General features: G+C 60.7%; 1 protein-coding gene across 1 annotated transcript in view; it reads right to left on the bottom strand.

Annotated features, from left to right (window-relative positions):
• Positions 1-18,273, bottom strand: part of CDH15 (cadherin 15) — a 33,931-nt gene extending 15,658 nt beyond the window's left edge. Inside the window, exon 1 of the mRNA XM_075939849.2 lies at positions 18,120-18,273. Within this exon, the coding sequence (XP_075795964.2) occupies positions 18,120-18,173 (54 nt within the window). The 5' untranslated portion in view covers positions 18,174-18,273. The remainder of the gene's footprint in view (positions 1-18,119) is intronic.
• Between the last annotated feature and the right edge of the window lie 1,200 nt (positions 18,274-19,473).

Raw genomic sequence — 19,473 nt, 5'->3', positions numbered from 1 at the left:
AGGGGCTGGAGTTTAGGGGCCCAGTCTCCCCCATCTCAAGGGGGCCTGAGGCATCCTAGCCCAGCTCTGTGACCAGATTCCATCTGTGCTGTGCTGTATCCTGGAGAGGCAATAAACTTCCTCTATTTCACCGGCTGGTGCAGTCTGTTTGTGCCATTTCGGGGTGCAGGAGACGGGGGACCCCCAACGCGCCGTCACAGCATGGCTTGGACATTGTGAGTTGGGGAACACACAACATACAAATAGCCCAAACAGGCTGGTTAACAGATGACAAACTTTTTGCTGCAGGTCAAACGGAAGAGCGATTTAACCCTAGCCACAGCTATGCAGAGCGCAAAGCACCCTTAGGGTGAGACAGGAAACCCAAGAGCAACATGTGAAACGTAAAACACAAAAAAACTAGCTTAGAAGCCATTAGCAGATGCACACGGAGCACTGAAAGTCATTGCCACGGGCCCCCGAGGCAGGGAGAGCGAACTCCTCTCCAGTTCTCTGGTAGCTGAGATGGTCTGGAGCGGTGGTTCCCAAACTTTTTTATCCTGTGGACTGGCAAACTCATTCAAAAACTTTTGGCAGGCCGATAGAGAAACATTTTCTTTGCAGATTCATTATAGCAGTAATAGAAATGTAGCCGTGTTAGTCTGGTGTAGCTGAAGCAAAATACAGGACTATGTAGCACTTTAAAGACTAACAAGATGGTTTATTAGATGATGAGCTTTCTTGGGCCAGACTATTTGATCTGAGGAAGTGGGTCTGGCCCACGAAAGCTCATCATCTAATAAACCATCTTGTTAGTCTTTAAAGTGCTGCATAGTCCTGCATTTTGCTTCATTATAGCAGTGAATTTTAAGAGTCCACATGTTATTTTACATTGCAGCTGTATGCACACACTGCATGTCATAACGGATATTTTGTATTATTATTATTCCTCTTCCCCCAACGTAGTCACTTTCCACCTTAAAAGCACAGTCATTGGCTAAGCAAGGACAGTCTCACCAAGCCAATCATCAAGGCATGGGCATGGCCTGGCATTGTGCCGCAGCCCGGCAGCCAACAGTTCGCGGCCCAGCACCGGTCCACGCACAAGTGGTTGAAACCCACTGGTCTGAGGGGGGGTGTGACGGCGCGTTGGGGTCCCCCGTCTCCTGCACCCCGAAATGGCACAAACAGACTGCACCAGCCAGTAGAATTGAGGAAGTTTATTGCCTCTCCAGGATACAGCACAGCACAGATGTAGTCTGGTCACAGAGCTGGGCTAGGATGCCTCAGGCCCCCTTGAGTTGGGGGGAGACTGGGCCCCTAAACTCCAGCTCCTCTCCCTAGGCTGTCTCATCCATCCTCACAGACAGCCACCAACCAACTAACCAACTTCCAGCCCTGCCCCCCAGCCAGGGCAGCATTCCCCCTTCCTTTGTTCCTCTCCATGGGGGGTGTCTGGCCCCTGGCTCAACAAGTTTGGCATTACCTCTGCCTAGCGAGGTTTTCCCTGCTGGGTCTTGCTCCAGACAGCAGGGGTCACCACAGCCCAGCAAGTACCCCCACTACGTCACAGGGGGTCACAGAGTTTGCTTATACACCCCAACTGTTCATCCAAAGATCCTTCCATGCTCTCCCGGGTCTGGCTGGGGCGAGCTTACATTTCTGCCGCCTAGTGGCCTAGCTGTTTCAGATTCCATCACGCTGGCAGGCTGGGAGGAACGAATTCCAGCCCACATACCCGAGCGGCGGACAAAGTCATCTCCCACGAGAGGATGCGTGGCCAGCCAGCCAGCCAGCCGCGCGGCCCGCTTACAGCTGTTTGCCACACCACACCGTTCCGGGAGCTGCCTCCAATTACAGGCGATCAAGAGCCGTTGTGATGCCCAGATCCTGGCTGGAGAATGCAAAGGAATATTCAAGGCAAGACAATTGACTGGAAACTTGATCGGGGCGCTGAGGTCACAGTCTTCTCGGAAGCAACTTAGTCACCCGCAAGCCTGCCCGAAGCAGACGTTCCCCCGCACGGCTCTCACTAGCGCTGGAGGGACTCTGAACCCCTCGGCCAGGCCTCCTCCGAGACGTGCAAAGCCCAAAGCAATGTGTTCATTGTGTAGGTCAGAGATCCACCCACCGCCAGCCTGCCCCGCCGCCGCGCTACCCAGCAAAGCAGAACTCAGCGGAGTATTTGTTGCTGGCACGGTGGAAGGCGCGTCCGTACGAATCACTGGAGAGGCAACGCCGCACCATGCCAGGTGCACCCCCCCGGCAGGACTCCTAGCCCCCTATGTCATCGGTTACAGAGAATGGGCTGGATTGGCATAACTGGGAACATCGCGGTGCCAGCAGCCTGGGGTGCCCTCCCCCCCACGGTACCGGTCATCACGAAATATGGGAACACACCCAACGGTGTAGCTAAGACTTACTGAAGCAGCCCTGGGGATAACATTGGGCCGGTTTCCTCTCCAAAGGGAAAGCCCCTACAGTCTTCTCCAAGGTGCATGCTTCACGTGGAGTCTGGAAGTGCCAAACGGACTTTTATCTCCGCCCCCTCCCCCCTGCGATTTTGCTGTCCAAGGTCGCCTCTTTTGATTGCCAGAGCCCCTGAGCTGTCTCCAGGAAAGTGGAGCTGTGCATGAAGCCACGTGACGCTAGTTTCATCGGAGGACACTCTGACAGAGCGCAATGAAACCCTCAGCAAAGTGCTAAGCCTGCTCATAGAATCACACCGTCCCAGGGCTGCTAGAGCCCTCTGGAGCCACGGAGTCCAGCCCCCTGCCCAAAGCAGGACCCATCCCAACTCCATCATCCCAGCCAGGGCTGTGTCAAGTTGGGACTTAAAACCGCTAGGGATGGAGATTCCACCCCCGCCCTAGGGAACCCATCCCAGGGCTTCCCCACCTGCCTAGGGAAATAGTTTTTCCTAATCTCCAACCTAGACCTCCCCCGCTGCAACTTGAGCCCATTGCTCCTTGTTCTGCCACCTGCCCCCACTGAGAACAGCCTCTCTCCATCCTCTGTGGAACCCCCCTGCAGGGAGTTGCAGGCTGCTCTCAAATCCCCCCTCACTCTTCTCTCCTGCAGACTGAACAAACCCAAATCCCTCAGCCTCTCCTCGTAGGTCATGTGCTCCAGCCCACAAATCATTCTGGTCACCCTCCGCTGGACCCTCTCCAGTGCGTCCACATCCTGTCTGTCTGGACTGAAGCTTTGGAAAAGATTCAGAAAAGGGCAACAACAATGATGGGTTTGGAACAGGTCCCATATGAAGACAGATTAAAAAGACTTGGAATTTTCAGCTTAGAAAAGAGGAGATTAAGGGGGGGGTATCATAGAGGTCTATAAAATCATGACTAATGTGGAATAAGTGAATAAAGAAAAGTTATGTATTTATTCCCACACTATAAGAACTAGGGGTCACCATATGAAATTAATAGCCAGCAGGTTTAAAACAAACCTAAGGAAGATTTTCTTCACTCAGCTCACAGTCCACCTGTGGAACTCCTTGCCAGAGGATCTGGTGAAGACCAGGACTTTAACAGGGTTCAAAAAAGTGCTAAATAGGTCCATCAATGGCTATTAGCCAGGATGGGTAAGAATGGTGTCCCTCGCCTCTGTTTGTCTAGAGATGGATGAGAGGAGGGGGATCACGTAATGATGCCCTGTTGTGTTCCCTCCCTCTGGGGCATCTGGTATTGGCCACTGTTGGCAGACAGGACCCTGGGCTAGATGGACCTTTGGTTTGACCCAGTCTGGCCATTTTTATGTTCTAAACAAGGCAAGGGGCATTTTCCACCCATCTGTTGCCAGACATGAACCACATCTTGTTTTTCCCCTGCCCCCTGCAGAGAGCAAGAGAGAGGCAGTCAGCCTTTGATGCCCTGGGAACGCAGGTGCGCTGCCTGTCCCTGACTCTACCATAAACAGAAACCAGACAGTAAATGGGCTAGCTGAGGACCCGGGGCCTCCCGCCGCCCTGATGGCTAGTACCAGTAATTGACACGCCTGCACTGTCCCAGGAGAGGAATCTTCGCCCATCACATACCAGAGGTGCCCATTGTCTGCATTTTCCCAGGTGTGAATTATGCTTTGCACCCTTCGTGGGAAACTTGGCATTCAAAGCCATTTTTCCTAATTGGCCACTTGAGACCAGGAAGAAGCCTACATGACCCAAGGGGTATAAAGAGGGGTTTAGTAGCCCACCCCATTTGAGCTCCAATCATCTATGCAGGTATTGATTGACTCCCGAGGTCTGTGGGACGCCCAACCTTGCCCTGCTTCTTCCCGAGGGATTGAGAGAAAGACGCTGGCCACACCAAGCCTGGAACGCAGGGGTGAGAATATATACCTGCTAGGTGTCTATTTGCATGCCTTTAATAAGAGCTCAGAGAACCAAAAGGGTTTCATGGTACCTGTAAGTGACTTATGAGTGTAATTTCTGTCCTGTCCTTTGTAGTGGCTGTGTTATCTGGAACACAGCAGTAGCATTTAACAGCTAAGTTTACACTGTAACAATAAAATAGTAACTGTTTAAGCTGTGATCTGACTCCTTTACGTCTAGACTGGCATGATTTTCCAGAAATGCTTTTAACGGAAAAGTTTTCGGCTGATTTTCCAGAAAAACTGGCCAGTCTAGACACAGCCCTTCAGTTGCTGTAACAGAACCAAGCACAATTTTATAAAGAACTCCAGCCGGTCATAAAGGACAGATATAGGGAGAGCTTGAGCGTTGGATCGTGTCACTTCCAGGGGACAGATCCGTGGGGGCATCTCTCAGCCTCCCCAGGCTGCCCGCTGTGAAGGGATCGTATATCCTAGCAGTCAAAATCTGAGGTGTAATAGGCTCTCCCTGTAAACTCTGGGGCGTCTGTCGGCCTGTTGGCTGCCCGCCGCTAAGGGATCCCGATCCTAGCGGTAAAGACTCGGACGTTAAACTCCTCGGGGCGCCTGTCGGTCTCACCTAGACTGCCCACTGCGACGGGGCCTTAAGTCTCAGCTGTTGAAGACTCGGGTGTAACACACACATGCACTGCCCTCACCATCGGCTGACACCATCCCAAATAAAGATTATGGGACAGCCAGTAAAGCCAGAACCAGTCCTAGCCCTGAGAAAGTAAAAGCAATTTGAGAATTGAATGCACCAGCTCATGTCCCAGACTGAGATGTATGCAGGGACGGGTAAATTACTTTGAGTCAATACCTACAAGACCATTCTACAGTGACAAACCCCCGAACGAAGGCTGAAGTCCAACAAATCTTGGGTACGATAGCTTCCAAAAATGAACTCAACAGCTGCAGTAAACAAACCCCCAGCGGTCAGGGCAGATGCAAGCAGCTATGGCGTGGGTGGCACATTGTTGCAAACCCATGGCTCTAAGTGGAGCAGAAAAACACCCTCCGCTGATGGAAAAAGGACCCCTGGCAAGTGAATGAGCATGTGAGAATGCCAGATACTGCACGGCCTGGATTAGTTCACAGCTCACCTGCTTACTGCCAGCAGCAGCGGAAAAGCCCTGGATCAACACCACTGAGCTGCCAAGATCTCTTGATAAAATTCATGCAATTCAACCCAGAAGCTTAAGATGTTCCTAGGAATATCTGGCCGCAGCGACCACGCTGCCTCAGAACCCAGCATCACACCCTACTCCCCGTGGGCTGAAAGATGAGCTACTGGTGCGTGTGTATGCGAGGGGCACACACAGACTTGTGGCATAAAAGAGACTCCGCCAGCACAAAGCCACCTCGACAGCCACGCAACGTCAGGCAGTTCGGAGTACCACGAGGCACGGCTGGCTGCACGTCTGAAAGAGGCGACACGCCACTACTCTGTCACGAGTGGACAATGAAATGAGCCAAATAGATTTGCGATGAAAAGCGATGACCTGGTCATTCCAAATGAAAGGGGAGGAGAAACCATAAACCTCCTCCGTGAAGGGCACCAAGAATGAACTAAATCTAGGGCTGGCGGAGACCTCAGGGCTACGTCTAGACTGGCATGATTTTCCGGAAATGCTTTTAATGGAAAAGTTTTCTGTTAAAAACATTTTCGGAACAGAGCGTCTAGATTGGCAGGACGCTTTTCCGCAAAAGCACTTTTTGCGGAAAAGCATCCGTGGCCAATCTAGACACGTTTTTCCGTGGACCACATAGTGGACCACAAGTTGAATATGAGTCAACAGTGTGATGCTGTTGCAAAAAAAAGCAAATATGATTCTAGGTTGTATCAACAGGTGTGTTGTAAGCAAAACTCGTGAAGTCATTCTGCCGCTCTACTCTGCACTAGTTAGGCCTCAGCTGGAGTACTGTGTCCAGTTCTGGGCGCCACATTTCAAGAAAGATGTGGAGAAATTGGAAAGGGTACAGAGAAGAGTGACAAGAATGATTAAAGGTCTAGAGAACATGACCTATGAAGCCAGGCTTCATGAACTGGGCTTGTTTAGTTTGGAAAAAAGAAGATTAAGGGGGGACATGATAGCGGTTTTCAAATATCTAAAAGGGTGTCACAAGGAGGAAGGCGAAAATTTGTTCCTCTTGGTTTCTGAGGACAGGACAAGGAGTAATGGGCTTAAAGTGCAGCAGGGGAGGTTTAGATTGGACATTAGGAAAAAATTCCTAACTGTCAGGGGTGTCAAATATTGGAATAAATTGCCAAGGGAGGTGGTGGAATCTCCCTCTCTGGAGATATTTAAGAACAGGTTAGATAGACATCTGTCAGGGATGGTGTAGACGGAGCTTGGTCCTGCCTGGAGGGCGGGGGGCTGGACTCGATGACCTCTCGAGGTCCCTTCCAGTTCTATTATTCTATGATTCTATGATTCCGCAAAAAAGCCCCGATCGCCATTTTCGCCATCGGGGCTTTTTTGCGGAAAAGAACTCTCTGCTGTCTACACTGGCCCTTTTGCGCAAAAGTCTTTAGGAAAAAGACTTTTGCCCGAACGGGAGCAGCATAGTTTTGCCACAAAAGCCCTGACAATCTTACAGGAGATCGTCAGAGCTTTTGCGGAAATTCAAGCGGCCAGTGTAGACAGCTGGCAAGTTTTTCTGCAAAAGCTGATGATTTTACGGAAAACCTTGCCAGTCTAGACACAGCCCAGGAGTTGAGTCCAGCCCCCTGCCCAAAGCAGGACCAACCCCAACTCAATCATCCCAGTCCCAAGCTGGGACTTCAAAACCTTCCACCCCCTCGCTAGGGAACCCATCCCACCCTCCTTCGGAAATCGTTTTTCCTAATCTCCAACCTAGACCGCCTCATGAGAAATGCCATGGACAGGCCAAGCAGTTTCGAGACAGTGAGGACCAGAAGTAGTGGCATGTGACCATGGCCGAGCTAACAGACCGACACACACAACACAAAGACCCTTTAATAACAACACCTCCGTCAGACAGGTCTCGGAAGGGACCAGCTGCAGATTTCAGAGACTGTCGGGACGATATTTCTAGCTCTACAGAAATAACGTACGTGAAAGATATACGATGCTGCAGTGCTATTGGGAAACGAACGTGCACTTTCGCTCACTTGTGATGGCCAAAGGACCACCCTACCCTGCAGCAGCGTGTCAGTCATTCTGGAGGAAACAGGATTTCGATCATGCGCCTAGCAGCCAATGGGAAGACGGGGCGTGTGTTACAGAGAGCCAGGACAATCCTACAGCCGGGCCGAGTGAGTGACAGCTCCATCCAGCAGCACGTGGCCAGACGTGAAGCGAGGAGCCAAACTGGATAAAGAGGCTAAGTCAGGGGTGGGCAACACTGTTCCATGGGGGGCCACTCCAAGACTTTGGAAAGTGGTGGAGGGCCGCACTCTTCCAGGATATGAATGGAGGGGCGGGGTCTGGGATGGAGGTTGGGTGCAGAGGGGAGCTTGGGGTAAGGGATGGGGGTGAGGGGGGTGAATGGAGTCTGGGAGGGCATTTGGGTGAAGGAGGCAGCTGTGCCCTGGGGCACTGGACTGGGGTGCAGGGGGTTGGATTGTGACCTAGGGCAGGGGATTGGGGTACAGAAGGGGTGCAGGGGTTTGGGTTGTGAGGGGACTGTGATCTGGGGCAGGGGATTGGGGTACAGAAGGGGTGCAGGGGTTTGGGTTGTGAGGGGACTGTGATCTGGGGCAGGGGATTGGGGTACAGAAGGGGTGCAGGGGTTTGGGTTGTGAGGGGACTGTGATCTGGGGCAGGGGATTGGGGTACAGAGGGGTGCAGGGGTTTGGGTTGTGAGGGGACTGTGATCTGGGGCAGGGGATTGGGGTACAGAAGGGGTGCAGGGGTTTGGGTTGTGAGGGGACTGTGATCTGGGGCAGGGGATTGGGGTACAGAAGGGGTGCAGGGGTTTGGGTTGTGAGAGGACTGTGATCTGGGGCAGGGGATTGGGGTACAGAGGGGTGCAGGGGTTTGGGTTGTGAGGGGACTGTGATCTGGGGCAGGGGATTGGGGTACAGAAGGGGTGCAGGGGTTTGGGTTGTGAGAGGACTGTGATCTGGGGCAGGGGATTGGGGTACAGAGGGGTGCAGGGGTTTGGGTTGTGAGGGGACTGTGATCTGGGGCAGGGGATTGGGGTACAGAAGGGGTGCAGGGGTTTGGGTTGTGAGAGGACTGTGATCTGGGGCAGGGGATTGGGGTACAGAAGGGGTGCAGGGGTTTGGGTTGTGAGGGGACTGTGATCTGGGGCAGGGGATTGGGGTACAGAAGGGGTGCAGGGGTTTGGGTTGTGAGAGGACTGTGATCTGGGGCAGGGGATTGGGGTACAGAGGGGTGCAGGGGTTTGGGTTGTGAGGGGACTGTGATCTGGGGCAGGGGATTGGGGTGCCAGACCTGGGAGGAGCTATGGGTGCAGGTGGGCAGCAGAGGATTTGGGTATGTGGAGTTGGGGGGCAGAGGGTTGGGAAAGGGACGGGCTGGGTCAATGCTGCTCCAATACTGCCTCTGGAGCAGAGCCCAGAAGCCCAGCAGCAGATGGACTAGCAGCGACCTCCACTGGTGCAGCAGGTTCCCTGCTTTGGGATGGGGCAGGGTACCAGAGCAGGGAGTCCAACCTGTACATGGCAGGAATTCCAAGGGGGAAAGGGGTCAGGTGGGGGTGGGGCTGGCATGGAAGTAGGTGGGGAGCTTGGGGAAGGGGTCAGGTGGGGGTGGGGCTGGGGTGGAAGGAAATGGGGGGGCTTGGGGAAGGGGTCAGGTGGGGGTGGGGCTGGGGTGGAAGGAAATGGGGGGCTTGGGGAAGGGGTCAGGTGGGGGTGGGGCTGGCATGGAAGTCGGTGGGGGGCTTGGGGAAAGGGGTCAGGTGGGAGTGGGGCTGGGGTGGAAGGAGATGGGGGGGTGGGGAAAGGGGTCAGGTGGGGGTGGGGCTGGGGTGGAAGGAGAGGGGGCTTGGGGAAAGGGGTCAGGTGGGAGTGGGGCTGGGGTGGAAGGAGATGGGGGTGGGGAAAGGGGTCAGGTGGGGGTGGGGCTGGGGTGGAAGGAGAGGGGGGCTTGGGGAAGGGGTCAGGTGGGGGTGGGGCTGGGGTGGAAGGAGATGGGGGGTGGGGAAAGGGGTCAGGTGGGGGTGGGGCTGGGGTGGAAGGAGAGGGGGGCTTGGGGAAGGGGTCAGGTGGGGTGGGGCTGGGGTGGAAGGAGATGGGGGGGTGGGGAAAGGGGTCAGGTGGGGGTGGGGCTGGGGTGGAAGGAGAGGGGGGCTTGGGGAAGGGGTCAGGTGGGGGTGGGGCTGGGGTGGTGCACGGGTGGGAGGAGGTGGGGGGGCTTGAGGAAAAGGGTCAGTGGGGGGCTGGGGCGGTGCAGGGATTTGAGCACCTTTGGGGCCCAGAGGAAGCTGGTGCCTTTGCCGCCCACTGCCCTCAGCACCTGTCAGCCCCAGAGCCCCAGTGCAGGATGAAAGCCCTGCCCCACCTTCCTCCCTGGGCTAGATCCAGGCCCCCGCCTGTGAGGGGCAGAGGCTAGGAAGCGGCTGCCCGGACCAGAACGCGAGCCCTTTGGGGGGGCCCAGGGAGCGCTGCCTGGGGCAGAGAGGGGTCTGGAGGGGCGTTTCAGGCAGGGCTGGAAGAGGGAGCTTTCTCCAGCTCCCATGGGGCACAAGGACAGCAAAGGGGGTGTGTGACAGGGCACACTCTGGCCTCGGTGCCCCCGGGAGCCGGATGCCCCAGGGCCTTGGACAGGGCAGGAGCTAGTGATGCGGAGCGAGGGCACCAGAGCCATGGGCAGGCAGAGTGTGAGTGTGTGTCTGTACATGTGAGCCCTGGGGGTGTGTGGGAGGGGGCTGGGGTGTGTGTATGTGTACGTGTGAGCCCTGGAGGTGTGTGGGAGGGGGCTGGCGTGTGTGTATGTGTACGTGTGAGCCCTGGAGGTGTGTGGGAGGGGGCTGGGGTGTGTGTGTGTGTACGTGTGAGCCCTGGAGGTGTGTGGGAGGGGGCTGGCGTGTGTGTGTGTGTACGTGTGAGCCCTGGAGGTGTGTGGGAGGGGGCTGGCGTGTGTGTATGTGTACGTGTGAGCCCTGGAGGTGTGTGGGAGGGGGCTGGTGTGTGTGTGTGTGTACGTGTGAGCCCTGGAGGTGTGTGGGAGGGAGCTGGTGCGTGTGAGCCCGGGGGGGGGGGGCGAGAGGCTGGTGTACAGCGCGGGTGGGGGTGCTGCACTGCTGCAGGGGTGGGCGCTGTTCCGGGGTCCCGGTACCCGCAAGAGCTGGTGGCCCCATCACCCCCTGGCCCAGCTCACTCTCTGGGGGTGAAGCAAAGGCTCCTGCCCCGGCCAGACGCAGCGCCCATTGCTCAGGCGGGCTGGGAGAGGCTGCTCCAGGCTTGGTTCCCACAGGCCCGGGGCAGCGCCAGCCCGTGGCTATAAATAGAGGCCAGGGGCTGGGAACGCGCCGGGATGGCCGGCAGCTGGGCCGCTCGGGCTCACCCCAGAGAATCCCCAGAAATCACCGGCCAGAGGAGCCGAGGGGCCCGGTGTGGGGCCCGCACTCGGCTGCCTCCGCAGCTCAGAGCCCCTTGGGGCGGGCGGGGGATGGGACCCCCCCCAAAGGTATTTCCTGAGGAATCACTGGAGCCCCCCCCCACCTCCACCCCCACGCGGGGCTTTGACAAAGTTGAGGGAAGAGTAAGAACAGACGGCGCTGGAGAGTCAGGCGCTGGATAGGGCCCCCTGCTTAGCTCTGCCAGTGCCCCTCTGGTCTGACCCCACCCCCCATTATCCCTGCCCTGTGCCCCCCAACTCTGCCAGTGCCCCATGGGTCTGACCCCAGCCCCCCCATTATCCCTGCCCTGTGCCCCCCAACTCTGCCAATGCCTCTCCGGCCTGACCCCACCCCCCATTATTCCCACCTTGTGCCCCCCAACTCTGCCAGTGCCCCTCCGGCCTGACCCCAGCCCCCCATTATCCCTGCCCTGTGCCCCCCAACTCTGCCAATGCCTCTCCGGCCTGACCCCACCCCCTATTATTACCACTCTGTGCCCCCCAACTCTGCCAGTGCCCCTCGGGTCTGACCCCAGCCCCCCATTATCCCTGCCCTGTGCCCCCCAACTCTGCCAATGCCTCTCCGGCCTGACCCCACCCCCCATTATCCCTGCCCATGGCCCCCTCTCAGCTCTGCTTACCCTCCCCCCCCCCCGGCCTGATCCACAGCTGCCCCATTCCCAGCCACGCTGGTCCGGAGCCCCGCAATGCCTGCGTTCCTGAGGCTGCGCCCTGGCCGTGGCGGGGGGGACCTTGCTGCCCTGCATTCAAGACCCAGAGAAGCTGTTTGTTGCGTCACTGACTCATTCCTCCAGTTCTCAGCCCAGTTTCGGTTAAAAAAAAAAAAAAAGTTGCCCCGGGGCTGGGCACAGGAGTCCTGGGGTCACGGCGCCGGCTTTCCCGCCACCAGCCGTGGCCCCGCACCCCAGAAGAGACGCCCTCCCTCCCCTAAGCCCGGCAGCACCGGGGGGCCGACCCCCCCCTCAAGAATGCAGCTGGTCCCAAGGGACCCTCCGTCCAACGCCCTGCCCATCTGGCAGAGTCACTTCTCCCACGAGGGCCCCCCAGCCTGGGCCGTGGGTGCGGCCCCCAGCGCCATGGGCCCATCCTGCCCGGAGTCAGGGGATGGGTGTGGCCAGCGCTGGGGCCGTGTCTGACACAGGAGGCTGCTCCCGAATCCTGCGGGGAGGAGTGGGAAGGACAAGACAGCGCGTCCCTCTCCCCCGGCTCTGGAATGCAACAGCTGGTCCCTGCCCGGCACCCCACGGGCTGGGCCGGTCTCCAGTGGCAGCCTGCTGGTGGGGGCTGGCCGCATGGCTGTGCATCTCCACAGCTCGGCTTGGGAGGGGGCCACTCTCCCGTGCCCCCGGAAGCGGGTGACGGCTGGGCAGAGCACGGAGACGCCAGCCGCCCAAGGCCAGGGACAGCCAGCACAGCGGGGCCCTCGCCCTGGCCGGTGCTACCATCAGGCATGGCCCGACCAGCGTCCGTAACACCCCCACGGTGCTCTCCTTGCAGGGGGGCTGCTCCCGTGCCGATCAGCGCTTGCATCCAGCCACCCCGATGGGCCGGTCCTGGCCCCGAGAGCCCCCCCCGCCTCACCCAGTCCCCAGGGCTCCCCGGCTGGCACCTAGCCATGCTTCCTGCCTGCTCCCTGCTTTTTACAAGGGCCCCTTCAGGGAGACTGGGTTTGCTTTGCTGGGGGGCGCCTTCCCCGGAGCCAGCCGGCCGTCTTGGGGGGGAGCCCAGCCAGGGTTGCAGCCGCACAGCGCCCTGGGGGGCACCTGCCCAGCCCCTTCCCCTGACAGGCTGAGGGAGCCACCGCAGCGACCTGGGGATGCGCGCGGGGGCCACTCTGTGCCACGTGCCAGCTGGAGCCGGCGAGGGGGGCGGGGGCAGGCGCTGGCCAGGTGCCCGCTTGTGCTCTGCCTCGGCCTGGGAGAATCCCAGAACGGAGATGCTGCTGCCACAGTTCCCAGGGTCCCAGAGAAGCCAGGGCCAAGTCCCTTGGCTCCCAGCCCTGGCGTGGGCACCTGGCAAGGGCGGGCTCTCTCCAGAGGAGCCGCTGAGCAAGGGTTTGCCCCTCAGAGCACAGATATGGAGGTGGGGGGGGGGGGCTCTTTAGGGCTTGTGCACAAGAGACAGTCCAAAGCCACTGCCTGGCTCCGATGTGTCCTCGCACTGGGGTTACCCGCCACGGCAGCGAGCGTGTGGACAGCGGGGAGGTGCCCGGGCCGGGGTCCGACCAGCCAGCCCTAGGGCTGCACCGTAGGCCCGGCGATCCAGGAGCAATGGTGGGATGCACAGGCGGGGCACCTCCCTCCCCCCGCCTCCCGGCAGCAGCCGATGGACCCAACCCGGAAACCCTGCACCGTGAACCGCCGCCAGCCGCCCAGCTCAGGGAAGCCCCAATATGGCCGCCACCAGACCACCCAGGCCTTCCCAGGCTGTCCGAGTGCTGCAGGGGAGGCAGTGCTGGCGGCGCAGCACCTGGCCTGCCACGCTCGGGTGCCCACGTGGGCCGGGCCACGTGGTGCCTCAGGCTTTGCAGTGTCGTGGGCGCCACTGGACCCGCGAGGCTCTCTTGAGAGGGCTGCCCACGCGTGGCTCTAGCTCGGCTCCCCTCCTGGACCCGGCTCCGCCGTAAGCCTTCCCCCGGCCACGCCTGCTCAGAAGACCACATGCCCCCCTCAGGCAGGGAGAGGCCTGCGGCGCTGAGAGCCCGTGTAGCCGAAGGCACGGCGGTAGCCCAGGAGCTGGACGTCCTGGCCTTGCGGCAGCCCTGCAAGGAGCCCCGGACGCGGGCCTGGCTCACGGCTGGGGTGGGCTCGCCCCGCCCTTGCTGAGCCCCGTGGCTGCGCGGAGGGGCAGGCTCTGTGCTCCCCACACCTGCTCATTCATTTCTTCGGCCAGAGGAGACATTTTTGGAGCGAGCATGAATTCGACCTTTGACCCTTCCAAATATCTCTGCCCCCCCCCGTTCCCCCCGCAGGCCTTCGGGCCCAGCTTGGGATTCCAGTGGGACAGCTGGGCAAACAACCCCCCCATGGCTAGAGGAGGGCTGGACCCCTGCCCCGCCCGCCCCGCACTCTCCTACACGGCCTCACACCCACCATCCCACATTTCACGGCTCCTGCCCCTTCGCCTCGCTCGCTCCGGCGCCGCCCCCTTGCCCGCCGGGCGCTGCCAGGCAGGGCCGGGCGATGGGGAGGGCTGCAGGCCCGGGGGCCAGGTGGTACACGTGGCAGTGGGTACAGTCCTGCCCCCTGGATTTGCCTTCCCACTGGAGCCCTTTGTGGGGCTCCGGCCGCCAGAGAGGAGGCGGCCGGGGACGGGAAGGGCCCAGCTCTACCAGCCAGCACCAGCGCAGGGAGGGAGCCTGGTTCCCACATCCGCCCCCCTCCCGGAACGGCAGCCCAGAGGAACGCTGGGAATGGGCGCAGCTGTCCAAGGAGGGCCCTCCGCCTGGGGGCGTATAAATAGCTGCCACCACTGTCCCCTGGCCACAGCGGGGAGAAGGCAGCTGAGCCTGGCTCCTGCCGAGCGGGGCGGGGCAAGGGGGCAGCTGTCCTGGGGCCCGGCCGTTCAAAGGGGCTCGGGGCTGCCCCTACAGTGGAGCCTTTAAATCTCCGCCGGAGCACTGTCCCGGCGCGCTCCGGGCAGCACTGCGGGCTGGGGAGGGGAGGCAGGGGCACTGTGCCGCATGGTCCGGGCTGTATTGAGGGCTGGCTGGCCCAGCCCCGCCCCTTTCACCGGAGACCCCGCCCCTTCCGGGAGCATGGAGCCCCCCTTGCATGGGGCCCCCAGAGGCTGTCAGTGCCGCTGCCCCAGAGCCAGGCCTCTCTCTGGGGCCATGCCCCTCCTGCCTCTCCCCAGCGGAGGTGCAGGGTATGTCTACACTGCAGGCCCACGCCCGCAGCAGGCCGGGGTCGGCTGGCTCTGGCTCCTGGGCTCGGGCTGTGCTGCGGGGACGCCAGGCAGTGCGGACGTGCCCAGAGAGGCCTCCTGCCGCAGTGGCTGCTGGAGAAAGGCGGGTTGGGTCTGACCAGCCCCCAGGCTGGGCTGCTGCGTCTGGCCGGGGTCGGGACTGTGGGGCAGCAGCGGAGCTGGGTGCCCGGGGGCAGGTAGAGGGGAGCAGTGGGCTGGGATTGAGGGGCCTCAGCCAAGCTGGTGGGGCCCTGAGGGGGGCTGTCTTGCACGTCGCTGACTCCCTGCTGGCTGCTGCCTGGCCCAGTGGCTACCCGGGGGGGGGGGGGGGGGGGCTGTGGGCTGAGCAGATTCGGGAAGCATGTGGCTGGGAGGGGGGGACCTTGTGGGGTGGCGGAGAGAAGAGGGTGCTTGGCATGTGGTTGGGGGGGTCTTCATTGGCTCTATGCTTCAGCCTTGCAAACCCGCCTGCAATTTGCCAGCCCTGGCACCCCTCTGGCCAGCCTCCCCCCCCATGAGGGGATGGGCCAGAGGGGCTGATATTTTTTGACCTGCCATGGCTCGTCCCGCCCTGCTATGGCGCCCTTCCCACCCTGCCGGGTGCGCCATACCCAGCGGCTCCTGCCCCTCCAGGCAGAATTGCAGGGTTATCCATCGGCTCCTGCCCCACCCCATTCGGCACAGCCCTGCCCCACACCCAGCTCAGCAGGGGCCTGTGGAACAGGGATCAGCTTGGGAGAACCTTGTAAGAACTGCTAGCGACCTGCCACAAGCTACCGGACCAGATCCCCCTGTTCTACCAGATCCCCGCGGCTCCACCAGATCCCCACAGTTCTACCGGAGCCCCACGGCTCCACCGGATCCCCCCATTCTACCGGAGCCCCGCGGCTCCACCGGATCCCCCCATTTCTACCGGAGCCCCGCGGCTCCACCGGATCCCCCCACTTCTACCGGAGCCCCGCGGCTCCACCGGATCCCCCCATTTCTACCGGAGCCCCGCGGATCTACTGGATCCCACCATTCTACTGGATCCCTGCAGCTCCACCGGATCCCCCCAGTTCTACCAGATCCCAACACCTTTGCCAGACTCTTCCCAGTTCTACCAGATTCCCACAGCTCCACCACACACCTCTGGTTCTACCAGATCCCCATGGCGCCCCACCCGATCCCCAGATCCACTGCAGACAGAAACCTCTTGCAGGCACCCACAGCCCCCCGGCTTGGCTCCTTTGTGCACATACGTACACTGCCCAGGAACCCCCCACGGCCGCAGAGCTGCTGCCCGGGTGCTCCGGCGAGATTTTGGCCGCGTGGGAACGCGCATGGGCACACAGGCAGTCAGCCTGTCCCAGGGCGGGTGCATAAGGCCCAGCGTGCGTGCGGGAAGGGGATGGCTGCACACTGTGTGTGGAGGAGTGTGCGGAGGGGACACGCTGATGGGCCTGGCTCACTGGCACAATGCTCTCCGCTCAGGCCGGGCTGGGGGGCTGGGGGGCTGGCAGCCTGTGGGTGGCCCTGCAGTGCCAGCTCCTGCTCCCTGGGTGCGGGCCTAGCCAGGGAGGGGGAGCTGTGCAGCAGGGCCACGTGGTGTGTGGCACAGCGAGCGCCCGCGCGGGCGAGGCCCTGGCAGCGCCAGGCACAGCTTGCATGGCTCACTCTGCTCTGCTTTGGCCCAGCTGCCATTCCCAGGGGAGGGGCAGGGTGAAGGGGCTTGTTTTGACCAGGAAGCCTGAACAGAGCTGGCTGGGAGGGAGCGCGCCCACCAGCTGCTGGCCCATCTGCCTGTTCATCACTGAGGCTCAGCCCTTTCCCTTGGCTGGGGAACTGCTCTCAGCCCCCAAGGGCACCAGCAACATTTGCCAAAGGACGGGGAAGCTGGGCTGGAGAGGGGGGAGAGGGTGTGTTGGGGGCATGCAGAGGGTGGCTGGGGGCAAGGAGCAGTGTGCTCTTTAAGCTGTGCACTTTAGGCAGCCACCCAGGAGAGATTTAAATGCCACCCAGCTGATTAGCAGAGCACCCACAGCTTGTGTGTCTGCTGGTGGTGCACATCTGCACATGCCTTGGGTGCATAGAACAAAATGCATTCCACACGAGTGGAAAAAATTAGAGGGAACATTGGTGGGGAACAAACCACCAGCTCTCTGGGGCCAGGACAGTCTGGCACTATAGGCTCCCTCACTCTACCATAATACCCCTAACCACATGCAGTGCCTGGAACTAAGGGCTCCCGGGCACTACCGTAATACACCTAATAATGTACAGTGCCTGGCACTAGGGGTTCCCACGCACTACCGTAATATATCTAATAATGTACAGTGTCTGGCACTAGGGACTCCCAGGCACTACCGTAATACACCTAATAACGTATCGAGTAGCTGGTTTTCCTGGGCACAAGTAGTAAATCACACACATACCCAAGCCCACACCTGCTGCAGAGGACTGGAACTGGGGCCCCTCCTGGAACCCCAAAGCCCTGAATGCACACCAGCTAACACCCGGGGGGCTGGGCCCGGGGTGGAGAGCTCCTGCCCGTGAGAGTTGCCTAGATGCTGTGGTGAGGGCCCCAATACAATACCCTTAAGGCCACTCGTCACCACCTCGGGAGGGGAGCAGGCCTGGCCCCCGGAGGCATGAAGCCGTGAAGGCCCCTTGCAACAGCTCTGGTTTCACAACAGCATAAACAGCCCAAGAACTCCAAGACCCCGCCCCCCCCACGGGAGCTGCATTTCCCGGGGAGGTGGCGACGGGGGGCCCCTCCGTCTATCCAGTGCATTCAATCCCTTCCCAAGCACAGGGAGCCCGGCCCTGCCATCACCCGCTCCCAGCTGGGCCTGCCAGGAGTCCCCAGAGAGCTGGCATGTTGGCATGAGCCCTCCCGCTCCCAGGCAGGCTGCTCCAGCCCCCCTGTGCTCCAGGCTGGGACTTCTGGAAACTCCCACTTAAGAGGGGTTCTGCTCTGGGTCCCGGCCCCGTCTGCCCAGCCCCCCGGGCGCCATGTGGTGGGTGCCTGTCCTCCCCTCCCATCCTGCCCGGGCTCTGAGTGTAGGCGTGGGGCAGATGAGTTCCCCTCAAGCCGTTCCTCCAGCTAAAGCCCGACCCTGTGGGACTCTCCCAGCCTCCTGGCTTAAACCCCTCAGCTCCTCTCCACGCAGGGGCTGGCGCTGTGAGACCCCGGGCCCTGGAAGCCCTAAAGCACCGAGTCCTTCCATGGGCCACGCCCCAGGGCGCGGGGCCAGGGCTGGGCCCCGGGACACCAGCCCACGCAGAGCTGTCGGCCCTTACCTGAGCCCAGATTGGCGCCAGGAGGCAGAAGACGAGAAGGCAGGGGGTTCCCATCCCGTCCGGTCCCTGGGCTGGATACGCTCGGAGAGGGAGCGACCGACTCTCGTGTGAGGCGCTTTCCCCTCCGGAGCTAAAATAAAACGGTTGTCTGGCTGAGTGACAGCACATGTGCTGTGCAGGGGGAGGGGGGGCATTAGTGCAGGGCGGGGGGAGAGCAGCTGTCCCCATTACACAGAGCTCAGCCGGGGGAGGTCGGATATCACCCCTGCACTGGGGAGGGGGAGGGTTAACACTTTGTGTGTCAGCTCCGAGCTCCGTGCCAGGCGCCGGCTGGCGCCTTTGCCAAGTGCCAGGCAAATGGCCGCTCGCCAAGAACGTGGTGCCAGGCTCACGCCAGTCAGCTCAGGCGCCCGCCCAGCGGAGCCCCGGCCAGGGAGATGCCAATTTTGCTCCCGATCAACAGGCTAACCCGTCACCACCGGCCCTGGCTCGCATCTGTGTTTGCTGAGCCCCGGCCAGGCACCCATGGAGCTGTGGCCGTGTCTGGGGCCTGCCCTGGGTGAAAGGCCTCTCCAGTCCCAGGCCTCACAGCCACCCTGGGCACTGGGTTCAGTCACAGCACGTCACACGCTGGCCTCAGTTTCCCCGAAGCTCACGCTCGCCGTGCTACAGCCACCCCCGTCGATGGACAGCGCTGCGGATCCGTGCCAGCGGGCAGGCCGCTGCGTCCTCTCCGTCAGCAGAGGCCCGCTTCCCGAGCAGTGCCATGGCCGGGCCGGGGTCTGCACAGCATGGCCTTCGGCTCCCCCCGAAGCCCTGTACCACTCCAGCTCCCCAGTGCTCCAAACCGGGGCTCGCAGCACAGCCCACGCCACACACGCACAGCTCTGCCCCGGAGACAGGGCAGCACAGACAGCTCCCCCTCCCTTGCAGACCCTGCCGCCTTCTCAGTGCCCACCTCAGACAGGGAGCCTGGGCTGGCAGGGCCTTCTCCCCCTGGCCCCAGCTCTGGCAGGCGAAGGATGGCTCCGAACAGCTGCGGACGGTGACTCAGAGAGCCGCCCGCCCAGCCAGAGGGAGAGGGGTTGCGTCTGGGCGCGGGGGGGGGGACAGATCCAAGGGCAGGGACAGGTGGTGGAGCTGTGTGGGTGCGACAAAGCCGGCACCAGGAGTTGCTTTTGTTTATTCCATGCCGGCCGGAGGATCTTCTCATCCCTCCACTAGGGCCTCTGTCCGTCCAGCCCAGGGGGGCCGGGGTCAGCCGCTCGAGGAGAGTGGGGTAGCGCCGCTGCTGAGCACCCTGGCCAGAGGGGAGCTCTCTCCCCTGGGATCGGAGCTACACTGCATCCCGAGA

Source organism: Pelodiscus sinensis, chromosome 12 (genome assembly GCF_052426305.1).
Source record: "Pelodiscus sinensis isolate ZL-2025 chromosome 12, ASM5242630v1, whole genome shotgun sequence".
Lineage (NCBI taxonomy): Eukaryota > Metazoa > Chordata > Testudines > Trionychidae > Pelodiscus > Pelodiscus sinensis.
This window is presented reverse-complemented; position numbering and strand designations above follow the sequence as displayed.